This window comes from Rhincodon typus, chromosome 18 (genome assembly GCF_021869965.1).
Source record: "Rhincodon typus isolate 14 chromosome 18, sRhiTyp1.1, whole genome shotgun sequence".
NCBI classification, from domain to species: domain Eukaryota; kingdom Metazoa; phylum Chordata; class Chondrichthyes; order Orectolobiformes; family Rhincodontidae; genus Rhincodon; species Rhincodon typus.
In genome coordinates, this window is record NC_063349.1 from 44,572,705 (window position 1) to 44,583,451 (window position 10,747).

Sequence of the window (10,747 nt, forward strand, 5' to 3'; positions counted from 1 at the left end):
ATATCGGTTTCTAGGTGGTTGCCCGATATGGAGACAGAGAGGTCCAGGAAGGGGAGAGAGGTGTTAGAGATGGTCCAGGTAAACTTAAGGTTGGGGTGGAAGGTGTTAGTGAAGTGGCTGAACTGTTCGAGCTCCTCGTGGGAGCACGAGGCGGCGCCGATACAGTCATCAATGTAACGGAGGAAGAGGTGGGGTTTAGGGCCGGTGTAGGTACGGAAGAGGGATTGTTCCACGTAACCTACAAAGAGGCAGGCGTAGCTTGGGCCCATGCGGGTACCCATGGCTACCCCCTTTGTCTGTAGGAAGTGGGAGGAATTGAAAGAGAAGTTGTTGAGGGTGAGGATGAGTTCGGCTAAGTGGATGAGGGTGTCAGTGGAGGGGGACTGGTCCGATGCAAATGTATTTGCTTTCACTATTACTGATTTTAAAAAATGGAATAGATTAATTAATTACCTTTTAATGGTGTTTATCTTTCACAAGGAAACCTGTTTTGTGTTGCACTAGCCATTCCTCAGGCTAGTTCTATTTCTGTTCTAAAACAAACTACAGGGTTTTCATTCCATTCAGAAACAGGTATGCCATGTTGAGAATTGCCTACCAATGTAGGCATATGCTTAAGTCCATCTATCTTAAAGGGGGACTGTCCCTTTATGCGAATTGTTACAGAATGCAGTTCTGCCCTATCACCGTGTGATGTGGAGCGTGCTTTCTGTTGGAGACTGAAGACGGTCCCACAAGATAGATCACTTTTTAAAATATGTATAAATATTTAAAATTGAGAAGTTGGGAGGTTATGTTGCGGTTGTACAGGACATTGGTTAGGCCACTTTTGGAATATTGTGTGCAATTCTGGTCACCCTGCTATAGGAAGGATGTTGTGAAACTTGAAAGAGTTCAGAAAAGATTTACAAGGATGTTGCCTGGATTGGAGGGTTTGAGCTATAGGGAGAGGCTAAATAGAGTGGGGCTATTTTCCCTGGAGCGTCAAAGGCTGAGGGGTGACCTTATACAAGTTTATAAAATCATGTGGGTATGGGTAGGATAAATAGACAAGGTCTTTTGCCTGGGTTGGAGGAGTCCAAAACTAGCAGGCATAGGTTTAAGGTGAGAGGGAAAAGATTTGAAAGGTACCTGAGGGGCAACTTTTTCACACAGGGTATTGCATGTATGAAATGAACTGCCAGAGGAAGTGGTGGAGGCTGGTACAATTACAACGTTTAAAAAGCACCTGGAGGCGTATATGAATAGGAAGGGTTTGGAGGAATGTGGGCCAAATGCTGGCAAATGGGACTAGATTTATTTAGGATATCTGCTCAGCATGGACGAGTTGGACCGAAGGGTCTGTTTCCGTGCTGTATATCTCTGACTATAAAGACTGGGATCACATTTATCAAGAGGACAAGTCTGTATTCTTGGAGTTTTGTTTCAACAATATCTAGTGTTAAATAGAAAAAAAAACATTTTTGTGTTGTGTTTATCAACAGAAGCAGTTACATAGAATATACAGAAATGAAACAAACTATAAGTAATGTGTTGCAATAAATGAAATGCCAGCCTTTAGTGGGGTGCAAGTTACAGAAAACATCTGCTCTCTAATTTAACATTGCAAATTATGCAGTAATTCATTAAATGGTAGCTTTTGTTCATGAAAGTTTACCTTGCTTTTAGGTCTTCTTGCTTCTGTGCCTTCTAACCCTAATACAAGTGCTGAACCTATGGAATATTCACAAGGAGACAACACACATGGATGCAGTAGCATAACAGGTAGAAAACCAGCTCAGTGATTTGGATTTCTGGTTTTGGGATGGGGAAGCAATTTGGAGGCTGAAGCCACACTTTTACAAATAGGCATGTATTCAGGTTCTCTTGGCACACTCCATTGTATAAGCATGTATAATGTTCATTTAAAAGCAAAATACTTAAGGTGCTATAAATCTGAAAGAGACACAAAGTGCTAGAAATGTTCAGCAGGTCTGACAGCATCTGTGAAGAGACAATCAGAGTTAACTTTCAAATAGAATGTGACTTCCCCAGTTCCGATCATTTTTTGGTTGATAATCATTTACAGGTTACTTTTAAATAAATTGATTAGCCTTTTAGAACATGATTAATATTAAGTGTTAAGTCTTAAATGTTTTTGTTCAATGAATCATGTACCTCAAACATAGTTGTTTGTGGTACCTGGATTCAGTTCCCAATTTAGAATAAAATAGTTTTTGGAAAATAGCAGTAACAAAATATATTTATATTGCACCTTTAAAATAATTAAATATTCCTTGATGCTTCACTGATGCACTGAAACAAAATATGATACTAAACCACAAGATATTATAGCAAATAACTAATAGCTTATTTAAGAAGTCCAAAGGTTCTTAAATTATTTCAATAGTGGTGCTGAGATGCTTTAGATAATGCAGAGCCCACTGTAATTAATGTACAGTGTGCTGCTTCACAGAACATAGAACAGTACAGCACAGTACAGGCCCTTCGGCCCACGATGTTGTGCTGAACTTTTACCCTAATCCTAAGGTCTATCCAACCTCCACCCCTACCTTATACTATCATCCATATGCCTATCTAATAGCCGCTTAAATGCCCCTAATGAGGTCGACTCCACTACCCTCTCCAGCAATGCATTCCACGTCCCGGCTACTCTCTGAGTAAAGAACCTACCTCTGACATCTCCCCTATATCTACCTTCACTCACTTTAAAACTATGCCCCCTCGTAATAGCTACCTCCACCCTAGGAAAAAGTCTCTGGCTGTCCACTCTATCTATACCTCTGATCAATTTGTACACCTCTCATCCTTCGTCGTTCTAAAGAGAAAAGCCCTAGCTCTCTCAACCCTTCTTCGTAAGACCTTCCCTCCATTCCAGGCAACATCTGGGTAAATCTCCTCTGCAACTTTTCCAGCGCTTCCACATCTTTCCTGTAATGAGGCGACCAGAACTGGACACAAAACTCCAGATGTGGCCAAACCAGGGTTTTGTATAGCTGGAGCATAACTTCACGGCTCTTGAACTCGATCCCTCTATTAATGAAAGCTAACACACCATACGCCTTCTTAACAACTCTATCCACCTGGGTGGCAGCTTTCAGGGAACTGTGGACATGAACCCCGAGATCCCTCTGCTCCTCCACACTGCCAAGAATCTTTCCGTTAACCCTGTATTCTACTTTCAATTTTGTTCTTCCAAAATGAATCACCTCACACTTTTCAGGGTTAAACTCCATCTGCCACTTCTCAGCCCAGCTCTGCATCCTATCAATGTCCCTTTATAACCTAGAACAGCCCTCCGCACTGTCCACAACGCGACCCACCTTCGTATCATCCGCGAACTTACTAATCCACCCTTCCATTCCTTCATCCAAATCATTTACAAAAATCACAAATAGAAGAGGACCCAGAACAGATCCTTGTGATACACCACTCGTAACTGAGCACCATGTTGAATATTTTCCGTCCACTACTACCCTTTGTCTTCTAAGGGTCAGCCAATTCTGAATCCAATCTGCCACATTTCCCCCTATCCCATGCCTCCTTACCTTCTGCATGAGCCTACCATGGGGAACCTTATCAAATGCCTTACTTAAATCCATGTATACCACATCCACTGCTTTACCTTCATCCACGTGTTTGGTCACCTCTTCAAAGAATTTATAACTGTTTAAAATATTTGTTCCACCCTTTTTATGTCTCTTTTAAAATCTTGTTACCTACCATCCAGCCAGTCATGTGCTAAACTTCTCACTAAAGTATTATTGTTCCCCTCCTTTCTCCGGTATTGCAGATTAGCAATTATCTGTATTCCCCTTACTGTCTCGTTTTCAAATTCATCATCCTTGTGTCATCCCTAAACCTTTTCCTTTAAATAAATTGTACTATTTAACTGCATACTCAAGCTTCACACCTCCTGTGGTCTCTCTAGTCTTCTGGACCCACTCTTTGGAATTCTGCCTTCAAATGTTTCCTTTTACTCTTCTGTACCAATACAGGTCCTGGAAGAAAACACAATTTGTTTTGGATTGCAGTTTGACATTCCCAGTTCCACTCCTTTTAATGAATGCAGCAAAGAACATTTATTTGTTTAAAGTGTTATTCTTAATTGCCCTAGAATGTTTGTTTAATCTGATGATAAACTCTCTTGCCCAAGTGTTTCTGGTTTATAACATGTAGCAGTAAGTGGCAACATTCTTTCAGATGGGAAAAACGCTGTGCTTTAAGTTGAAAATTTAATTTAATTTGAACTGACTTTGAATGTAAATCTGTGGAGTCTCATTGCAGTCTACTTTTTATTGACCTGAGCCTTTTGCATTTGGTAAACTGCTTCAGGATGTTTTCTTTAAAACAATTCTGTTGGTAGTTCAGTCTGCAGGGTGGAGTGATGGTGTGTGTGTGTAGATGCCGGCAGCCGGCAAGGCCAACCAGGGTTCCTGTTCCTCATTGCTGTCAGTGTCATCCAATGGACTTATTTTAAATATTTTTAATCAATCTGTTCAGCCATGGTATCTCCACCATCTGGAGCAGGTGGGACTAAGCTTTGAATAGTCAGGAAAGAGAGATCCCATCAAGAGCAAGACATAGCCCAAGTGAGTATATAGTTGGGAAATTTGGCAATGTGGGAATTTGGTGCATTGGGGAATGAGGTTTTTTTTTTTTTGTTTGTTTATTTTTGGCTTATAATTTTTAAGGTTTCTTACAGGATATTTGAAGGCCAGGCTCAGGGCCCAGCATAAGAGTGACATCAGAGGTAAACCGTAAGTTCTTTGGTTGACTATCTGTTATGTGTTACTTTCAGATTGAAGGTATATAGGCAAAATATTTGCAGGCTACAAGCTAAAAATCTACAAAAAAATTTTTGCAAATCAGTTTAAATAATTAAAAGAGATATTAGGCCAGGCGATGTGTTGTAACTGCATGATATGGGAGCTCGTAGACCCTGTTGTGGTTCATAGTAACACATTTGTGGCAAATGTTGGTTGCTTGAGGAACTCTGGCTCAGAGCTAGAGTCTAAGCTTCAAATACTATGAAACATCAGGAAGGGGAAGAGTTACCTGGGTGCTGTGTTTCAGGAGGCAGTCACACCCTTAGATTAACTACCTCCAAGTCACTCCACGGTCTGGGACAGGTGAGTGTGACTATGAGCGAGGCAGGTCGAGGGATCCAGGAAGTAGTGTCGAACGAGCCTCAGCCCTTGAGCTTGTCTAACAGCTTTGAGGTTCTTGGTGTCTGTGAGGTTGAGAGTTGGGGCTATAGGGAGGGTGAGCAAATAGACCATAGCACCTTGATAAAGGGAGCCAATTAAGATAGGGGAGCAAAGAGCAATGTAGTTGTAATTTATGATAGCAAATCAGGGATTGGCACTGTTTTCTGTGGCCATGACTGTGACCCCTGAAGTCTGTGTTGCCTGCCTGGTGCCTGGGTTCAGGATATCTCATCTGGGCTGCATAAGAACTTGGCAGGGGAGGGAAAGATCCAGTTGTTGTGCTCCACATAGGTACCAAAGAAATAGGTAGGAAGAGGAAAGAGATTATGCTAAGAGAATATGAGCATCTAGGAGCTAAACTGAAAAGCAGAACCACAAAAGGGATAATCTTTGCATTACTACCTGAGCCACAAGCAAATTGGCACAGGTTCAACCAGATTAAAGAGGTAAACGTAGGCTGAAAGGTTGGTGTGGGAGAAACTGGTTGAATTCATGGGACACTGGTATCTGTACTGGGGAAGGAGGGAGCTGTTCCGACGGGATGGGTTCCACCTGAATTGTGCTGGGACCAGAATCCTTGTGAATAGGGCTTTCAGTTGCATGGAAAATTATGGAAAGAGTTAAAGGGGAGAGGGGAGGGCTCAGCTGAGGCTGAAGTTTCCAGAACAAGTATTAGGACCAAGCATGGAAAGGGTCAGGAATCTTACTTCAGGCACAACAAACAAAGCGACAACTCTGAAAACTGGGCAGATGGATTACAATGTGGCAAAATATGAGGTTATACATTTTTGGTAGGAAGAATAGAGGTGTAGACTATTTTCTAAACAAGGAAAGGCTTTGGAAATCTGAAACACAAATGGACTTGGGAATCCTCATTTAAGATTTTCTTAAGGTTAACGTGTGGGTTCAGTTGGTGGTTAGGAAGGCAAATGCATTTTGTGCATTCATTTCAAGAGTGCTAGAATACAAGAACAGAGATATACAGCTCCAACTGTATAAGTCTCTGCTCAGGCCACATTTGGAATATTGTGAGCAGTTCTGGGCCCCTTATCTAAGTAAGGATGTGCTGGCAATAAAGGGGGTCCATAGGAGGTTGGGAAGACTAATTCCGGGGATGAAGGGCTCGTCACTTGAGGTGTGATTGAGAACTAGGGACTGTACTTGGAGTTTAGAAGGATGAGGGGGAATCTGATTGAAACTTACAGAATACTGACTGACCTGGATAGAGTGGAATTGGAGAAGATGTTTCCACTAGTAGGAGAGATTAGGACCTGGGGGCACAGCTTCAGGGTGTAGGAATGATCCTTTAGAGCTGAGATGAGGAGCAATTTCTTCAGCCAGAGGGTGATGGATCTGTGGGACTCATTGCCACTGAGGAGGCTAAGTCACTGAGTATATTTAAGACCGAGATAGATTCTTGATTAGTAAAGGGATGAAGGATTAGAGGGAGAAGGCAGGAGAATGGGGTTGAGAAATAGATCAACCATGATTGAATGGCAGTGCAGACTCTATAGGCTGAATGGCCTAATTCTGCTCCTGTATATTATGACTTAAATCTAAGTCTCTTGGTTCAGACATAGCACCATTGCTATTAGTTGCAGTGCTCTGGCTCAGCTGTGTGAGCTTATGCTGTCAATTTAATGGGTGAGTAAGGCTCAATTGGGCAAAAACAAATGGCGTTAATGGAATTGCACCATTTGCTTAGTGGCTGTAGGAAAGGAGAGCAGGGAAACTACATTTAGTGAAGAATGAGCTTGTTTATTGTTATCCAATAGGGAATGCAAGTTTATTTGTAAACAAAGCAAATTTTTCAAAAAATCACTAAAATGGATTTCAAATACGTAAAAAATCTATTAAAAAAAAACCCATTAAACTTTGTGTCACTAGATCAATGTTTTCTGATTTTTGAGTGATGTGCAAGTTGATTGAATTATGTTGCCACTTCCCTGTTCACTAAGTGCCACAAAATAAATGTACGCATACAATTTCAAATTTAAATGAATCTGTTCCTTTTTGTGAAGCTGTTTCTACTTCAGTGCTGTCTCACATAGCTAGCTGTACAAACTATAATAAAATATAATACCCGGTGTGTGTATGTGTGTAACTGATCACTCCTCAGGATAAGGATGCACAAGGGAACAGTATCTGCATTGCACGGAGACTTGTAGCTTGTTCAGTGTTTTATTGTATAAACATACAAACTTGGTACTGAAGGGACATTTTTCATTTTAAAGTAAGCTTGATTTTAGCTGACGTGACTGTTCTTGTGTTTCAGGCAAGAGTTTCTTGGGTAGCAGTCTAAGTTCTGGAAAACAGACCACTCCTGGTGAAGGAATATCAGGAGTAGAGCCTAAAATTCAGAGGCAGAGCAGTGGCTAGGTAAGGACATCCAGGCACCCTCAATACAAGTCATTTTTAGACACAGAAGTTATGACAGGTGAGAGACCATAAGGTTCACCTTGGTGTTTTATCTCCTTTACCAGCACATGGCCCCAAATTTTCCCAGCCTTTTCCAATACTTTTTTATCCATGTAACCAATATAATGTCAGTGTTGGCATGAATGTGTAGGCTCAAGTGAGATTCTGCTACCTATCAGTTTGGTGCAAAGTCAAGGAAAGCAATGAAAAGTGTTTTGCATTTATTGAATTTGCAGCTGATTTTAAAAACAATCTAAGGAAAGGAATTAAAGCTCTGGATTGAATATTTTAGAAATTACTTTCAGATGTCCCTTAGAGCAGAATGAACTGTTGAGCTGGGCACATTGCTAAATTCCATGTTTATTTTTCTTTCAGTGCACTTGGAAAAAGGGAAAAATAAAAGGTTACAAGGAAGAATTACAAATGGGAAAGGTTACAGTACAGATTGAGCAACCTGGACTTCTTTTATTTTTAAGAAAAGAAAAGAATTGATCTGAAATATGGAAAGGAATGATTGGAAAATACATCATTATATATATGTTTGGCTCAATTTTGACAAGATGATGTATTGCTAGAAGATTGGAATGAAAGGTCCTGCTGTAAATATTTAATTTGAATATCTGAAGTTAAACACTAAATTATTGATGGCCTGTTTAGTGACAGACATCTATTTTTATAATAATCCATTCATAAATAATATTTAAATAATTTAGCATTAAATTCTGAATTTTTTTTTAAGTGGATGCTGCAAGTAGAGCATTTGCTTGTACTACCTTCATTTGGAAAATATTTGTCCCTTTTTTACCTTGGGTCTCATAGTTGACCTACTCCTTCCTGTGTGGGTCCCCCACGCCCACTTCAATCAGGTCTGACTGCCTGGCATTTTTTGATTGAAGCTAGCTAGCATTTGGCTGCTATTCACATGAAGACATTGAGTTTGCACCAGTCAGTACAAACTTAGACAAGATTGTATGAAAGGATGACATTTAGACCCTTAAATGCTGTAAATACTTGCCGTAGAAGTTCTATGCAGGAAATTTAGGGCTTGATCTCCAGCTCCTGTCAGGCCTTTGTCAGAGGCTGACCACTATTTTCCAGTTGGCCCTCTGGTTTGTGCAAGTGCTGGGAGATCATCCAGTCAACTGAAGGCACATGCCTAACAGCAAAATTTTAGAGTGGGAGCTATGGCAATGCAGCATACTGGCAAGCTTGGAAGCCTCCTTTAAAGCCTGGATGTAGCTGAAGTGACAGGCTGGCCTGAGGGGTACACTCCTCAAAATGGTGGCCCTGCTGCTGGTCCCTCTTATTTCCAATTTTTAAAATATTGTAGAGAGAACTTCCAATTGGCCCTCCATTTCTGAGTCTGTCCAATGTCCTTAATTGGATGGTAAGCCCATTCTCTGTTTATTCTTTGGACACTTTAGAAAAAATCACAGACCTCAGGCTGTGTTGGCTTTTGACCCCTATTCGAGTCTGACAGTAGTTCATGAAACCCACAGAAATATCCTGGTGTTGGTGTTAAATGTTCAAGTGAAAGAAATGTATAATCATAATTGCTTGCAGAAAAAAAAGTTAGCTAACTGAGTAGCAACAGCACTTTGCATCTATATAGCATGTTTAATGCAATTGAACATTCCACTGTGCTTTAATGGAGAATTATAAAACTAGGTTTGACTTTGAGCAACTTGTCTCATTTCTCTACCAATTCCCTTAATTGGAACAATTATGCACATCCATGACTAATTGCCAGACAAGAAGTTTGCCAATTTAGTGACAGTGGACAGATTGAGAGAGGGAGTGATGAGGTAGCGCTGGGTATCATCAGTCTATATATGAAAATTAATGCTACAGCGCAGACTGACTCCCCAACTATTTGTAGGGTGAACACAGACCCTCGTTGTCTGTCTTTTAAATATTTGTGTTGCATCTGGTGAAACTGTCAAAACACAAACTGGAAAATAATATATAATGAATTGTGGATACTGGAAATCTGAAACAAAAACAGAAATTGCTGGAGAAACTCAGGTCTGGCAGCATCTTGGAACGTTAACATATCCAGTGACCCTTCTCCACAGATGATACCAGACCTGCTGAGTTCTCTGTTTTCCCGTTTTTGTAACTGGAAAATGTTTATTTTTAAATTGAATAAAATATTATACTGAAGTGTTTGTTTCTGTTCCTTGTTCTCTGTTCATATGCATTAATGATTGTGTCTTTTTAATCTTCACTAGGAGCCACATTGGGATTGGGCCAGTATGGTAGGCCAAATGGAAGGCTGTTAGGATAGTAGACTAGGAAATGAGGAATTAAAAAAACCAGAATTCTGCATTTATGAACATGAAACCAATCTTTCTGCCTATGTTTGAAGATTTCAATTTTTACATACGTATAAATGTAAAAATAGAGGATGCTGTGTACAAATGCAAAATACCGCAGATGCTGGAAAACAAAAATAGAAAATGCTGGGAAAACTCAGCTGGTCAACAGCATCTGTGGAGCTAACTTTTTGAATTGATGATGATCCTTTGTCAGAACATGAAATTGTTTCTTTTGAGGTTTTATAATTAAGAGATCATAGTAAAGCGATTCAGTAGAGATTTCTTCTGGCATCTTTGTTGCTAATTTAGTTTAAATACAAATTATAATATTTATACTATAATAGCTGAAGAGATATAAAGTTGACAAGTTGTTCCAAGCAATTTTCTCCTATATGCCATGGTTAGTGGTGGTGATGATATTTGCAGGCATGTGATCTACAAGGTCACATTGATCGGTGGTGTACAAGGTTCAAGTTGGTAGTCTGATGGAATATTTTTTACTTTTTGGATGAGTCAAGCTGCAATGGGTAGAAGTTCAGCAACCTAGGAGAGAACAAGTGGGCTCAACTGACACTATTATTGGTTCACTAGGATAGGATGTATTGCAGAAATTCTCCAAATTCCTACTGCAATTCCCTAAATTATACCACATCTCCTTCCTTATGACCTGGAGCTTCTTCCCTAGCAGCACAATGGGTGGAAACACAGTCTGCAACAGTTCAAGAATGCAGCTCAACAATGCCAGCTTTACTGGGAATGCAATTGGAATGAGCTCAGTTCAACTTAATCAAGATTGTTGCA

General features: G+C 40.3%; 1 protein-coding gene across 3 annotated transcripts in view; it reads left to right on the top strand.

Moving 5' to 3' along the window:
- Positions 1-9,796, top strand: part of LOC109936152 (cryptochrome circadian regulator 1) — a 27,668-nt gene extending 17,872 nt beyond the window's left edge. The window contains exons 10-12 of one of the 3 annotated variants that reach the window (XR_007264074.1): positions 1,669-1,764; positions 7,486-7,647; positions 8,004-8,085. Coding sequence is in view for 2 of the 3 variants with exons in the window: in XM_048607570.1 (XP_048463527.1) it covers positions 1,669-1,764; positions 7,486-7,589 (200 nt within the window). In the remaining variant the exon portion in view is untranslated. Of the gene's footprint in view, positions 1-1,668; positions 1,765-7,485; positions 7,648-8,003 lie in introns of all 3 variants that reach the window. The other 2 variants (XM_048607570.1, XM_048607572.1) reach the window with 2 other exon arrangements.
- Positions 9,797-10,747: the final 951 nt, after the last annotated feature.